The 15,597-nt window shown below is 45.4% G+C and overlaps 1 protein-coding gene across 13 annotated transcripts in view; it reads left to right on the forward strand.

Annotated features, from left to right (window-relative positions):
* LOC112264439 (tumor protein D52) overlaps positions 1 to 10,070 on the forward strand; it is a 36,543-nt gene extending 26,473 nt beyond the window's left edge. For 2 of the 13 annotated variants that reach the window (XM_024441045.2, XM_024441041.2), the window contains exons 2-8: positions 1,182 to 1,306; positions 1,762 to 1,910; positions 2,293 to 2,394; positions 2,712 to 2,738; positions 3,182 to 3,223; positions 3,970 to 4,018; positions 4,206 to 10,070. In XM_024441045.2, coding sequence (XP_024296813.1) covers positions 1,182 to 1,306; positions 1,762 to 1,910; positions 2,293 to 2,394; positions 2,712 to 2,738; positions 3,182 to 3,223; positions 3,970 to 4,018; positions 4,206 to 4,343 — 632 coding nt within the window. In that variant the 3' untranslated portion in view covers positions 4,344 to 10,070. Of the gene's footprint in view, positions 1 to 1,181; positions 1,307 to 1,761; positions 1,911 to 2,292; positions 2,395 to 2,711; positions 2,739 to 3,181; positions 3,224 to 3,424; positions 3,519 to 3,969; positions 4,038 to 4,205 lie in introns of those variants that run through there. The other 11 variants (XM_024441050.2, XM_024441043.2, XM_042295314.1 and 8 more) reach the window with 10 other exon arrangements.
* Positions 10,071 to 15,597: the final 5,527 nt, after the last annotated feature.

The raw sequence follows: 15,597 nt of genomic DNA on the forward strand, positions 1-15,597 counted from the left end.
ATAGATTGATGAATCATTATAAAGTAGGAAGCATAATTGAAAGACCGTACCTCTTGATGTGGTATGAACATTCCCCCCAAAAAGAGATTTGAAAATATCCACATTTTTCTTAACATTGTTCTTTGTTGCTGCTAGGGATCAGTTATTGGAGTTTTTATTCCACTGACGGCCTTTTCATCAGTGTCTTTTTGATTGACAACTCTGTTCTGAACTACCCCACTTTCTCTCTGTTTCTCTCCTGCTGAAAAATCTCAACGTCTCCATCCAGAAGGTTCAGCTTTTATTCATGTTACAATTGAAGAGTTTCATTCCAAAACACTATATATACATTTTCAGAAATATTGGTACGTTTGCTTTTATTGTTTTAAATAAATTCTGAGTGAAAAACCACCCCAATCTATCTAATTATGGCGTTTGTTCAATGACAGATTTTTAACAAATACATGTCTATCACTTGATGGTTTCATTTCTGAGAGACAATCCATTTTATTTGCAAAATGCTGTATATCTGCCTCACACTCAGAGAAATAAGTAGTACTGCTATGTTTTACAGTCAAATATAACTAAATGTTTCATAAAGAACTGTACAAATGATACATTTGTGACATCAATATATATGTTTATTTATTTAGTTTTTATTTGATTGAATACAGTAACATGATCTGTATGTAAAACATCTATGTTTAGCAGATTCTCTTATCCACAGACAACCGCATATCAGTCGAATATACAGGATACGAACATTTTCCATTCCAGCTTAACAATGGATATATAGCGTTAAACAAAACAACAAATCCTACGAATAAACACAACTGTGATTGGGGGATATAGTGTTTTGGAAATAAACTCTTCAATTCCTACAGGGTAGAGCTGTAGCTCAAGGCTGAGAGTCCAACATCAAAGAAGTGAGACTACAATATTGTGTGTGTGTTTCACACCTGCCCTTCAAAGGCTCTCTTAATCTAGCTGGCCCCCCTCCACCGCCCGTGGACACTGGACTGTCTTCTTCCTCCACTCCAGAAGGAGAAACACTACTAAGTTGACCGCTATCATTGAACACCTGCTGTATCCTCAAGCCTTTGAGGATCAGAAACTCTGAGGATGTCTCTCTTAACTCTCTCTCTTTTACTCTCCCTGTCTCTCTCCATCTCCTCCCCCTCCCTCCCACTACTTCTCTCCAGGTGCTGTGAGACCAGACTCTATCACAGAGGTAGGGGAGGATGCAGTGATGTCGGTGGCCGTGTCCCCTTCCGTCCCCACCCTGACAGAGGAGGAACAGGAGGAGCTGCGAGATGAACTGCTCAGGGTAAGTCAGGAACCCTGGCTCAAGTCAGAGGTCTAGGTATTATAAGAATGTAGATACTTCCAGTGTTATGATGTATAACAAAAACTCTGTTGTACGAATTACAGAATTTTGGTTCTGGGGGTGAAACCCCCCCCCCTCTGTTAAATTACATTTGCTTCAGTCAATACTGCCCAACCCTACGCCCCGTGTGTTTTCTCACCCCTACGCCCCGTGTGTTTTCTCACCCCTACGCCCCGTGTGTTTTCTCACCCCTACGCCCCGTGTGTTTTCTCACCCCTACGCCCCGTGTGTTTTCTCACCCCTACGCCCCGTGTGTTTTCTCACCCCTACGCCCCGTGTGTTTTCTCACCCCTACGCCCCGTGTGTTTTCTCACCCCTACGCCCCGTGTGTGTCTCGTCTCTTTCTCTCTCGCTCTCTCTGTCATATCTGTCTCTCTCTGTCATGTCTCTCTCAGGTGGAGGATGAGGTCGTGACTCTGTCTCAGGTGCTGGCAGCTAAGGAGAAGCAGGTGGCAGACATCAAGAGGAAGCTGGGCATCACTCCTCTCAACGAGCTCAAACAGAACATCAGCAAGAGCTGGCAGGAGGTCACCACCTCTACTGCGTACGTGGCTGTGCACACACATGGATGCACACATACATAACACTTATACACTTGGGGTGGCAGGGTAGCCTAGTGGTTAGAGTGTTGGACTAGTACCCGAAAGGTTGCAAGTTCAAATCCCCGAGCTGACAAGGTCTGTCGTTCTGCCCCTGAACAGGCAGTTAACCCACTGTTCCTAGGCTGTCATTGAAAATAAGAATTTGTTCTTAACTGACTTGCCTAGTTAAATAAAGGTAAAATAAAAACACAGGCAGGTGTGTATTCTGCAGAGTCAGCTCTCACATGCTGACTAGTCAGAGGGGGAATGTTTACATTCTCGGTCTCTTTATTTTCTCTCATATTTTTTCTTATTCCGTCTTGCTCTCCCTCTCTCTCTTAACAGCTACAAGAAGACGTCAGAGGGCCTGTCCGTAGCTGGTCAGAAGGCCACGGCAGCCTTCACCAGCATGGGCTCGGCCATCAGCAGGAAGTTTGAGGACGTCAGGTGAGGCACACACAAGTCTGCATCTGAAATGACACCCTATTCCCTATATAGTGCAGTACTTTTGACCAGATTCCAATGAGCTCTGGTCAAAAATACCGCACCGTGTAGTGAATAGGGCGCCATTTTGGAAGCATACAAAGACAGGCTCTTTTTTTACCACAGAGAGGCCCTAAGCTTAGACCTGAAGTTTTGTAGTGTATTCTATCAAGTAGAGTGGGGACTGACGTGGCAGGGAGAATACATATGCTCGTCTTATCATGGGAAATGTTTTGTTTGTTGTCTGTACATGTCTTTAACACAATACTTGACCTTTACAGATTGCAATCTATTTCCAATTCTTTTGGGTAAGACTGTCCCTGCCGGTGCCGTTAGTTAGTTCATCCATACTAAGTCATTTTAGATGCTGCTTAGATCATTACTCTGTAGGTCGTCTTGGAGTGTTAACCCCTGGCTGCTAGTAGAGTTCATATCTGACACTGTACTGCATGGGGTCTTCTGTGCTAGGGGGATTTGGATCTGTGAGGATTCATTCCAATGCTTATTGTGATTGCATGACTGTCTGTGTACAGTAGGTCTACATTGCCATACATGACTATGGTAACTGAGGCCTGTTTTCACCTCAACACACTCTTAGTCACTCGTCAATTTAACTTGGATTGAATGATGCATGGATTGAATGTAGGAAACAAAGGATGAATGAAGGAATGTGTGTCTCTACCTCTCTACACTGGGGCACTCTCTTTCTTTGCTAACCCCCTATCTCTCTTTTTTTAATGCTGTCGGATAGCATACGCTCCCTACAGCATTCTGCTAGTATGCCCGTGATGAGGTAAGGGAACACGCACATTAACAACCAACCCGCGACTTGCTGGAACCCTCCTCTGTAGCACCTTCTACAATAACGTCTCGCAGCTTTGTGGACTTGAGGAAAAGCTGGCTTGAGTTCCGACATTTTAAAATGGAAATCACAAACATTAGAAGCTATTTTAAACCTCAAATACACTATACGTTTGCATTCCCCGCTGTGCAGGAAAATTCCCAGCAACAAGAGTGATCAAATGAAGAGCCTACATCTGTTGGATGAGATGCGACTGCCAACACCCCTCTAGTTTATAGGGACTGAGGTGCATTTCTGACACAAACATTATTTCCTGATCACCGTTCTTGTATTCTCAGTGTTTTACCCTCTGGACAGTAAATAGTCTCTATGATCTGTGACTAGAAGAGACTGAATGTGGCCACTCTGGGATCATCTATAGTTATCCGACAACCCATCCAGACAGGGTTCAGTTAACGTTCCTTATGAAAACAATGACGATAAATGTGTCTCCTTTTATGTATCCCAACCTCCCACCTCTGCTTTCTTCCCTGACCTCCCACCTCTGCTTTCCCACTGTCCTCTGGATATGGAAGTCGGGTGTCTGTTAGGCTGTGTACAAAATGGCACCCTATTCCCTATATAGGGTACAACTATGGGCCCTGGTCAAAAGTAGTGCACTAAATAGGGAACACACTAGTCTGCAATATCACTCCTCTTCGTCCCGCTCTACTCACATCCCGTGTCCCTCTTCACAGGAACACACCCACCTTTAAGTCGTTTGAGGAGAAAGTTGAGACTTTAAAGGTAAAAGATGAGAAGAGGAGTGAGTAAGAACTTAATCACTTCTCAGTACATTTGGAGGAGCCCTAAAATATTTATCTTTGAATATTTGGGGAGAAATTCATCAAAACACAACAGATGATAAAAATGAATGAATTTGTTTGTCTTAATTTATTCATTCAACATCTTTATCTCTTCCTCCACCCTGCAGGTCAAGATGAGCCCGACGGCATCTCAGGGTGACTTTAGCGATGTGTTGACCTCTACAGCGACCTCTGACCCTTCTGTTCCCGTAGAGAAATGGCCAGAGGCCACACCCATCGCCACCCAGGAAGAACAGCCCCACTGAGACCAGCCTGACCTTTCACCCCTGACCCCTAGCCAGGCTGACATTCACTAGAACCATACCCTCTTTCTGTTCTCTCACCTCCTCCCTTCTTCAGCTCCCTCTTTACAACCCTATAGCACAAAGCAACAGAACCAACAACCAAAAAAGACAAATAAGTTTCCCCAGGAACTTTTCAATAAAAAAAATGTAATTCTGAAAATATTGTTGTGACACCGTAACACTTGTAGGTTTGTAGGACTGTTTGTTTCTATTTTAATGTCCATGGTTGAGGAACCTGCACAAGTAGAAGAATATACATTACACTTAATGAGAAACTGTATGTCACAGCAAGTGAAGTTGTGATGGCGAAACGAATTGGTTCACACAGGCCCATATCTTTCCATAACTTTGAGTACGAACAGGCATTTGCTTTTTCTTTTCTTTTGATGTACTCCAACCACTGTAATCACTAGGATGTCATTTCTATTCCAACACTGCAGAGGCTTTCTCTGTCATGTATTACTATCACCAACAGCACCAGTAATGTGGTGTAGAGTTAATACCAGATCTGTGTAGCTCACACACTCCTCTCACAGCTTAACCATATGGGGGTGGTCTAAATCTGACCTCTGAGCAGTTCATAGTGCTTAACTCTGATATCAGAGAAGGTGGGCCAATGCATCCAGATCAGTGTGTAATGATAGTCGCAGATGCATGATTGGTTATAATGGTGTCAGCTGGCCTTGACCCTCAGCTCAGTGCAATTTACATCACTCAAAGCCTCACAGCATGGTGGGCCACAGTCCGTATTAGGGCACTTGTCTCACTGGCTTCTCTCCGCTTGGTATGCTGAAACACAGCAGGATAGTCACTGGATGCTGTGTACTTCTCTCTGCTTGGTATGCTGAAACAGCAGGATAGTCACTGGATGCTGTGTACTTCTCTCTGCTTGGTATGCTGAAACACAGCAGGATAGTCACTGGATGCTGTGTACTTCTCTCTGCTTGGTATGCTGAAACACAGCAGGATAGTCACTGGATGCTGTGTACTTCTCTCTGCTTGGTATGCTGAAACACAGCAGGATAGTCACTGGATGCTGTGTACTTCTCTCTGCTTGGTATGCTGAAACACAGCAGGATAGTCACTGGATGCTGTGTACTTCTCTCTGCTTGGTATGCTGAAACACAGCAGGATAGTCACTGGATGCTGTGTACTTCTCTCTGCTTGGTATGCTGAAACACAGCAGGATAGTCACTGGATGCTGTGTACTTCTCTCTGCTTGGTATGCTGAAACACAGCAGGATAGTCACTGGATGCTGTGTACTTCTCTCTGCTTGGTATGCTGAAACACAGCAAGATAGTCACTGGATGCTGTGTACTTCTCTCTGCTTGGTATGCTGAAACACAGCAGGATAGTCACTGGATGCTGTGTACTTCTCTCTGCTTGGTATGCTGAAAACAGCAGGATAGTCACTGGATGCTGTGTACTTCTCTCTGCTTGGTATGCTGAAACACAGCAGGATAGTCACTGGATGCTGTGTACTTCTCTCTGCTTGGTATGCTGAAACACAGCAGGATAGTCACTGGATGCTGTGTACTTCTCTCTGCTTGGTATGCTGAAACACAGCAAGATAGTCACTGGATGCTGTGTACTTCTCTCTGCTTGGTATGCTGAAACAGCAGGATAGTCACTGGATGCTGTGTACTTCTCTCTGCTTGGTATGCTGAAACACAGCAGGATAGTCACTGGATGCTGTGTACTTCTCTCTGCTTGGTATGCTGAAACACAGCAGGATAGTCACTGGATGCTGTGTACTTCTCTCTGCTTGGTATGCTGAAACACAGCAGGATAGTCACTGGATGCTGTGTACTTCTCTCTGCTTGGTATGCTGAAACAGCAGGATAGTCACTGGATGCTGTGTACTTCTCTCTGCTTGGTATGCTGAAACACAGCAGGATAGTCACTGGATGCTGTGTACTTCTCTCTGCTTGGTATGCTGAAACACAGCAAGATAGTCACTGGATGCTGTGTACTTCTCTCTGCTTGGTATGCTGAAACAGCAGGATAGTCACTGGATGCTGTGTACTTCTCTCTGCTTGGTATGCTGAAACAGCAGGATAGTCACTGGATGCTGTGTACTTCTCTCTGCTTGGTATGCTGAAACACAGCAGGATAGTCACTGGATGCTGTGTACTTCTCTCTGCTTGGTATGCTGAAACACAGCAGGATAGTCACTGGATGCTGTGTACTTCTCTCTGCTTGGTATGCTGAAACACAGCAAGATAGTCACTGGATGCTGTGTACTTCTCTCTGCTTGGTATGCTGAAACAGCAGGATAGTCACTGGATGCTGTGTACTTCTCTCTGCTTGGTATGCTGAAACACAGCAGGATAGTCACTGGATGCTGTGTACTTCTCTCTGCTTGGTATGCTGAAACACAGCAGGATAGTCACTGGATGCTGTGTACTTCTCTCTGCTTGGTATGCTGAAACACAGCAGGATAGTCACTGGATGCTGTGTACTTCTCTCTGCTTGGTATGCTGAAAACAGCAGGATAGTCACTGGATGCTGTGTACTTCTCTCCGCTTGGTATGCTGAAACAGCAGGATAGTCACTGGATGCTGTGTACTTCTCTCTGCTTGGTATGCTGAAACACAGCAGGATAGTCACTGGATGCTGTGTACTTCTCTCTGCTTGGTATGCTGAAACACAGCAGGATAGTCACTGGATGCTGTGTACTTCTCTCTGCTTGGTATGCTGAAACACAGCAGGATAGTCACTGGATGCTGTGTACTTCTCTCTGCTTGGTATGCTGAAACACAGCAGGATAGTCACTGGATGCTGTGTACTGCTCTCTGCTTGGTATGCTGAAACACAGCAGGATAGTCATTGGATGCTGTGTACTTCTCTCTGCTTGGTATGCTGAAAACAGCAGGATAGTCACTGGATGCTGTGTACTTCTCTCTGCTTGGTATGCTGAAACACAGCAGGATAGTCACTGGATGCTGTGTACTTCTCTCTGCTTGGTATGCTGAAACACAGCAGGATAGTCACTGGATGCTGTGTACTTCTCTCTGCTTGGTATGCTGAAACACAGCAGGATAGTCACTGGATGCTGTGTACTTCTCTCTGCTTGGTATGCTGAAACACAGCAGGATAGTCACTGGATGCTGTGTGCTTCTCTCTGCTTGGTATGCTGAAACACAGCAGGATAGTCACTGGATGCTGTGTACTTCTCTACTGTTGAATGATATATGAATGGTAGTTGTTTTTGTTTCAAAGTGATTTTCATTGTTTACCTTTTCATAAAGATGTGCAATTTTCCTTAAATTGGAAATCTACTGTTCTCGACCTAGACTAATAACTAGATGTCCTCCCGTGTTGGTATTTTCATTTCTCTACAGTGTATGTGGTATGGTCATCCATTTTTTACAGTTGACTTTCTGAGGGAATGTTTTTCTCTTCTGAACATCTTGAGGTATAAAAGAGTGCGATGCGGGATCCTGTTAAATGTTTACTCTTGACCACACTAGGATGATACATACAGTGCCTATAGAAAGTCTTTCAACAGAAGTCTTTCTAAGAGGTTGTGTTCCTGAGTGGTCTAGTCTGTCCAGAATTAAATCTGCTTCAAAAAAACAGGCAAAGTTTAAATATCGCTGTCCACCAGTGATCCCCAACCAAATTTACTGAGCCTGGGCAATGTTGACAAAAACGATGGATAAATGTTGCCCTAAGAGTTGTGCCAACTTGGTAGAACTTTAATGGAAATGAGTCACAGATGTAATTGCTGCCAAAGATGCAGCCACCAAGTATTAACTCAGGATAGAGAGACTTATCCAGTTATGATATCTGTTACTTGTAATATCTTTTGGTCAAAAAACTTTCTTTCATGTTGAAAATGTGGAGTAGATCTGTAGGAAAAACATTTCATGGGGAGTGTAGACCTTCTATGGGCACTGTACGTACATTTTAGGACACTAGTGAATATTTGGTTTAAATGCCTAATGCAAGTCCTCCCCTACTGGAAGATGACTGGCCATATCATGGAATGGATTCATTGTGGAAATAAAGTTCTGTAAGAAAAGTCCTGGTTCCACCATTAAGACATTATGGCTAATAAAATGTCTTCCAGAGAGAAGTTACTGTAGACCTGTTGCCCCCATTTAGCCCGACTGCTAAAGGAGTAGGCTGTTGACTTTTCTGTTTAGTCAGGACCTATTTCATAGAAAGAGGGTCTCCCGGCTCTTCATTGTGGGCAGAAATAGTTTGTCAGGAACTCTGTGATCAAATGTCTTCTGTTAAACTGCCAGAGAGTAGGCCTTCAACAGCCACCCTGGCACTGGTCTGGTTTGTAATTGGAATGCTGACGTATCTCTAAAAAAAACAGTCAAACTGGGTTATTTAACAAGAATGCACTTGAACAGTGCCCTGTCTTGTCTCCTTTAGCATTCCTCACAACCTTTCAAATAAATGTATTTTTATGTTTTCAACATTTTAAGAGGCATGAGAAGAGAATACATTTTCCATCCATTTATGACATTTGTCTGTACCAAAGCATCATGGGGGTTCCTTATATCCACTCTGGTATCACACTGTAAGAGGCAGAGGTAAAAAAAATAAAAAGTAATGTCACTGTTATGCAGGGCAGGTTTCAGGTGGACAGGTGTGCCAATAGCTACGTAGATATATAAATAGTAGATATCCCCTTGGTACATTTAGAAATATACTTTTTTTTGTATTGTATGTAAATCTGCTTATTGTAATGAGGAGTAACATGTCTAGAGCAGCGTGTCACCTGCCGGTATAGTTCAGTGGTTACAGATGATATAGTCAAGTACTTGAAGCTTTTTGTTGTTACACTAATCATTGCTATAGTGACATTCTTTGGAGCAGCTTTTGTTTTTCATGTTGGAGCTTCACTCTCTTTGTCTGGGGTTTACGGAGCCTGCTTGGGATTCTATAACCTTCTAGAGACAACTTGATTACTGGGAGTTCTGTTCTGGAACTTCAGAGTCAATACTCGGCACTCCTGCATCACTTTGTTATGTGGTAAACTTTAAAAGCTGCCTGGAGGAATGTGGGACATTCCCATTAACAAAGCAGCCTGCCCCTAATTTGAGTCTTATGGTTGATTGGATTTGTCATAACATTCTGGTCTGAGTTTCGGACGGCATTATAAATAATAACAGAACAGGACCCTTAGTTTTAGGAGTTCCTGCCCGCGATGGTTTAGGTGTTGGAAGTCTGAATCTTTGTTACTTAATTTTTTCAGGGGGTTGATGCTTGATGGGTCACTGGTATTTGAGATGTTTGTGGAATGTGCCAGCGCGGTGTTTGGTCATGCTGTGTACGTGGTCATGCTAAGAGTGGTCAGAGGGGAGAGAATGGGTAATGCCTTGCCACGTTATTGTGTCATGACAGACACAACCTTCAAACATTTTGAACTGTCATTTTTAAATTATAATTGTGATAAGACTATATCCACATGTTGTGGGTCAAAAACGTTTTAGAATATCTTATTACGTTTTCACTAGTATAGCTGTAAGGGTAATAAGCAAGTCATTTATAATGCATTGTCTATGTTTAGTGTTTTTCCTGAACAGGGCCAATATTACTGATTGGGTGAGGGTCACTTAAGATCATGAATGTGGGTCTCTTCCTGGCGTTTTACAGAGCATCAGTTGAATGATTGTGTACTTCACTTGTTTTAGACCTGCTACAATAAAAACCAGCCATGCTTCGCATCGAGTGTTAATGGTGATGATGATGCGGGCTCCCGATGCATATCAGTGCAAGAGGCGTTACTACAGTCCCTGGTTCGAATCCAGGCTGCATTATATCCGGCCGTGATTGGGAGTCACATAGTGCAGCACACAATTGGCCCGGCGTCGTCCGGTTTGGCCCGTGGCCGTCATTGTAAATTAGAACAAATTCTTAACTGGCTTGCCTAGTTAAATTAAATGAGGATGATGCTTTATCTGCACATTGTTTATTTACTTTTATTCGGCAGCAAACGACCTGGTCTCGTCGCTTTAGTGATGTGCACTTGCCCTCGAATATGCAGTACATTGACGGGGCCTTAATGTACTGCCAGTATACCATGTATTACCACCCAAGACCACCAGGTGGCAGTGTGGAACAGAACTCTCAGCATTAGTAAGGTTGGGAAAGGGAATATGTTACATATCAATTATTGAAAAGACCTTAAGTGGTGGGATTAGAATGGTGCTTTATGGGAGAGAGAGAGCATGTGTTTCTTTATGGGTATTTAATATCATTAGGCTACAGCTCATACACACACTCGCATAGAAGAATAGCACATCAGGTGGTAGTAAAACAGCTGTCAAAAAGTATCTTTATTTCAGTTACTGAACGATCACCAGTAGCTTATAGTAACACAGAGAAGCCTGGGCCATGTTCATTAGGGCACACAACAGAAAGTGTTTCAAAACATTTTGCAATGGAAAACAAATGACCATTTCTCATTTAACAAGCCCATGTAGTCCCTCCGTCCTTTTTTCAGTCCGTTTAGTACCCAATGAACACAACCCTGGCGAGTTCTTACACCGAGGAAACGACGACGACAACAGCTGAATGGATGAGCACCACTACATGGTCAGGACCATCACAATCATTACAATGGCAGTTTATAATACACACAGCTCGAGTAAAAATACTGCAGTATATACAGTCAGTCAGTGAAGAGTTAACAGTCAGCATGTGTTGATTCTCCCAGAGAGAAGATAATCAACATTACATTTATGTTTAGCTTCAATGGACAATAGTGTAATAAAAATGGAAGTTAAACAACATTGGTGCAGTAGGATACAATTTAAGACATCCATAGTCTAAACACACATATTGCAAGTGATTTCTTTGATGGATTGCAATAACAGCATCTCGTACACTGTCAACTCTCCCACGGTCTATTCTATTGTCTTAGCTACAGCCATGGGATTGTGGTGCAAAATCAAATCTCTGTATGTAGCCTACACGGTGTCTCGGGCTAAATGTTTAGTCGTAACGTTCATCCAACATTCAAACATGGGTGCTTGTGGAGAGTGACACTGTGGTTTAATGGTGTCAAGGTGCAGAGCCCTAAAATTCTAACATTGAAACGTGGATATTTGTGGACAAGACACAAATAGAGATTACATGATGAAAACATGAGAATGTGGGGACTTATGGAGATTGATACAACAACTATCTGATGATGTCACCACAGCCTCCCCCCTGCGTCTGTCTGCCATCATTAAAACAGAGAAGGGCGTTAGCCTCATGTGGGGAAGCTATTGATTTTATGGACCACAGTGATTCTTATGAAGAATTACCACAACCAGATGGACCTTATAAGTCACCTTTATACTGTGAGTTAGTCCACACACAAACACACTACACTCTCCTTCCCGTGTGGCTCTCACTGACACCGAAGCCAAATCCAGCCTCCTCTCCTCTACTGTAGTCGGTCTTCCTGCTCCAGTGCCTTAAACATATGCAGTCAGCCAGCAGCTCCTCTCCTCAGAGACCAGCAGATGAGCCCTCAGCTCGTGAGGAGCCCAGATAAGCACCACCACCACAAGGAGCTGTAGCCACACAAACATGAATGTGTGCGCGCGCGCGCAGACACACACACATCCTAAAGCCTATAGCTTAAGCTAGATGTAAAATACGTCTGCCACCACAAGCCTGATCCATAGGTTTAACAGACTAAACGCCTCCATGCCTTCCCTTGAGCCCTGCTATATCATTAGGATAACAGAAGGATTGTTGTTTGATTAGTTCTGACTGCCTGTATTTATCATACCAGGGTTGTTGTCTGAGGCCCGGCATGCAGAGCAACAGGGATGGATTAAGGTATATAACTATGTCAATATGAGATGTGATATGAGAATGCAGGACTTGGATATGGTCATATTTATGGGTCCGACATGTTTTAATAGGTCTCTGTAGCCTCAGATAGACACAGTGAAGGCTGCTGACCGAAACAACACATTACACCCTGGGCAGTGGTTCACAGAACTCACTCTCTGGGCAGTGGTTCACAGAACTCACTCTCTGGGCAGTGGTTCACAGAACTCACTCTCTGGGCAGTGGTTCACAGAACTCACTCTCTGGGCAGTGGTTCACAGAACTCACTCTCTGGGCAGTGGTTCACAGAACTCACTCTCTGGGCAGTGGTTCACAGAACTCACTCTCTGGGCAGTGGTTCACAGAACTCACTCTCTGGGCAGTGGTTCACAGAACTCACTCTCTGGGCAGTGGTTCACAGAACTCACTCTCTGGGCAGTGGTTCACAGAACTCACTCTCTGGGCAGTGGTTCACAGAACTCACTCTCTGGGCAGTGGTTCACAGAACTCACTCTCTGGGCAGTGGTTCACAGAACTCACTCTCTGGACAGTGGTTCACAGAACTCACTCTCTGGGCAGTGGTTCACAGAACTCACTCTCTGGGCAGTGGTTCACAGAACTCACTCTCTGGGCAGTGGTTCACAGAACTCACTCTCTGGGCAGTGGTTCACAGAACTCACTCTCTGGGCAGTGGTTCACAGAACTCACTCTCTGGGCAGTGGTTCACAGAACTCACTCTCTGGGCAGTGGTTCACAGAACTCACTCTCTGGGCAGTGGTTCACAGAACTCACTCTCTGGGCAGTGGTTCACAGAACTCACTCTCTGGGCAGTGGTTCACAGAACTCACTCTCTGGGCAGTGGTTCACAGAACTCACTCTCTGGGCAGTGGTTCACAGAACTCACTCTCTGGGCAGTGGTTCACAGAACTCACTCTCTGGGCAGTGGTTCACAGAACTCACTCTCTGGGCAGTGGTTCACAGAACTCACTCTCTGGGCAGTGGTTCACAGAACTCACTCTCTGGGCAGTGGTTCACAGAACTCACTCACTCTGGGCAGTGGTTCACAGAACTCACTCTCTGGGCAGTGGTTCACAGAACTCACTCTCTGGGCAGTGGTTCACAGAACTCACTCTCTGGGCAGTGGTTCACAGAACTCACTCTCTGGGCAGTGGTTCACAGAACTCACTCTCTGGGCAGTGGTTCACAGAACTCACTCTCTGGGCAGTGGTTCACAGAACTCACTCTCTGGGCAGTGGTTCACAGAACTCACTCTCTGGTTTCTACCGGTGAGCTCATGGCCCCCGTCTTGGAAAGATAGAGAGCAGCATAGGTCATATGTCTAGCTAGCTGCGGACATGACTGGAGTAATTCACACCACAGCCTCTCCGTTACTCACACATACTGTAGCGTAATGTGATCTGGATAATATAAAGATATATATATATATAAAATACATTTGCGTTGTTTAACAGGGACAGTCATAGTAGTACAGCACCCCTGGAGCAAATAGGGTTAAGTGCCTTGCTCAAGGGCAACATCCGATAGATTTTTCATTCAAAACTTTCGTTTACTGGCCCAACTCTCTAACCCCGAGGATACAAGACGATATACGTAGCACATCGCTATAATGATGGGAGTTTGGTGTCATGTCAGAGGCCTGTGTGAGTCCGAGTAGTCCTGTGTGGAGTTGACTGTGTGTGAGATGTAGACGGCCCTACAGAGGAATGGAATCCCATATCCCAACATGACTAAATATTCTCCTCCTCCAGGGGGTGCCTGACACCACCATGTAACCTACATTATTATACATTACTGTATGTACTGTGGTTGTCATGGGATCCATCCGTTTATGACGACATGAGTCTCTGGTTGGGAGCTTTGGTAGCTGCCGCTGATTGCCGGGCAGTGGGCCCCTCTACAGCCTCAGATTCAGACTGCACCAACACACTTCAACCAGTCAGTGGCACGTGTTTAGGACGCATCCGGACTTTCCCTCGACACACAGACCTGGGTCCAATACGGATCTCTCCCTATTCCCTAGACCTACTCCAAGGCACACTTGAATTAACTTGGAGTTTGCACTTTTGGGACTATTCCATTGGTTTCATGTGTTCAGCACAGCTCAAAAACATCCTTTTAAAGGCATCTGACATAATATATTTGACCCGTGTCTGCTCTACACAGTATACTTTAACTAATAGAACCATATTCATTCAGGTGGGTCACTGATAAAGTATATTTTTCCAATACTGTACAACCTGGTCACTGCAGTGTAAAGCAACCCCCTTAATACCAAATAACATATTTACATGCAAAGCTTTAACAAATCTATCAAAAAGCACTAATTGGGTCTAGAGCGGGCAGAGATATACAGTATGTGTGTCATGCAGGCCAGGTGGTTATGTCCTCGTAGAAAAAGCATTCTAGCAGAATGGCCCATTTTACACATCCTGGATGTGTGCCAGCAATGCTTAAGTATCAGCATCAACCTGCCCTTTTCTACAATATCCATATTGGTTTTACTGGAGCCATTCGGCTATAAAAGATGATTGGCTATGTACACATGCCGCTATGGTTAGTTAGGATGGGGCCAGAGAGAGAGGGAGGGAGACTGAGAGAGAGGGATGGGGCCAGAGAGAGGGAGGGAGACGGAGAGAGAGGGATGGGGCCAGAGAGAGAGGGAGGGAGACGGAGAGAGAGGGATGGGGCCAGAGAGGGAGGGAGGGAGCCGGAGAGAGAGGGATGGGGCCAGAGAGAGAGGGAGGGAGACGGAGAGAGAGGGATGGGGCCTGAGAGAGGGGGAGGGAGACAGAGAGGGATGGGGCCAGAGAGAGAGGGAGGGAGACAGAGAGAGAGGGATGGGGCCAGAGAGAGGGAGACAGAGGGATGGAGCCGGAGAGAGAGGGATGGGGCCAGAGAGAGAGGGAGGGAGACGGAGAGAGAGGGATGGGGCCAGAGAGAGAGGGAGGGAGACGGAGAGAGAGGGATGGGGCCAGAGAGAGAGGGAGGGAGACGGAGAGAGAGGGATGGGGCCAGAGAGAGAGGGAGGGAGACGGAGAGAGAGGGAGGGAGATGGAGAGAGAGGGAGGGAGACGGAGAGGGATGGGGCCAGAGAGAGAGGGATGGGGCCAGAGAGAGAGGGAGGGGGCCAGAGAGAGAGGGAGGGGGCCAGAGAGAGGGATGGGGCCAGAGAGAGAGGGAGGGAGACAGAGAGGGATGGGGCCAGAGAGAGAGGGATGGGGCCAGAGAGAGAGGGAGGGGGCCAGAGAGAGGGATGGGGCCAGAGAGAGAGAGAGAGGGAGGGAGAGGCCAGAGAGAGAGGGAGGGAGACAGAGAGAGAGGGATGGAGCCAGAGAGAGAGGGATGGGGCCAGAGAGAGGGAGGGAGACAGAGAGAGAGGGAGGGGGCCAGAGAGAGAAAGAG

This window comes from Oncorhynchus tshawytscha, linkage group LG13 (assembly GCF_018296145.1).
Source record: "Oncorhynchus tshawytscha isolate Ot180627B linkage group LG13, Otsh_v2.0, whole genome shotgun sequence".
In the NCBI taxonomy this organism is placed as follows: Eukaryota; Metazoa; Chordata; class Actinopteri; order Salmoniformes; family Salmonidae; genus Oncorhynchus; species Oncorhynchus tshawytscha.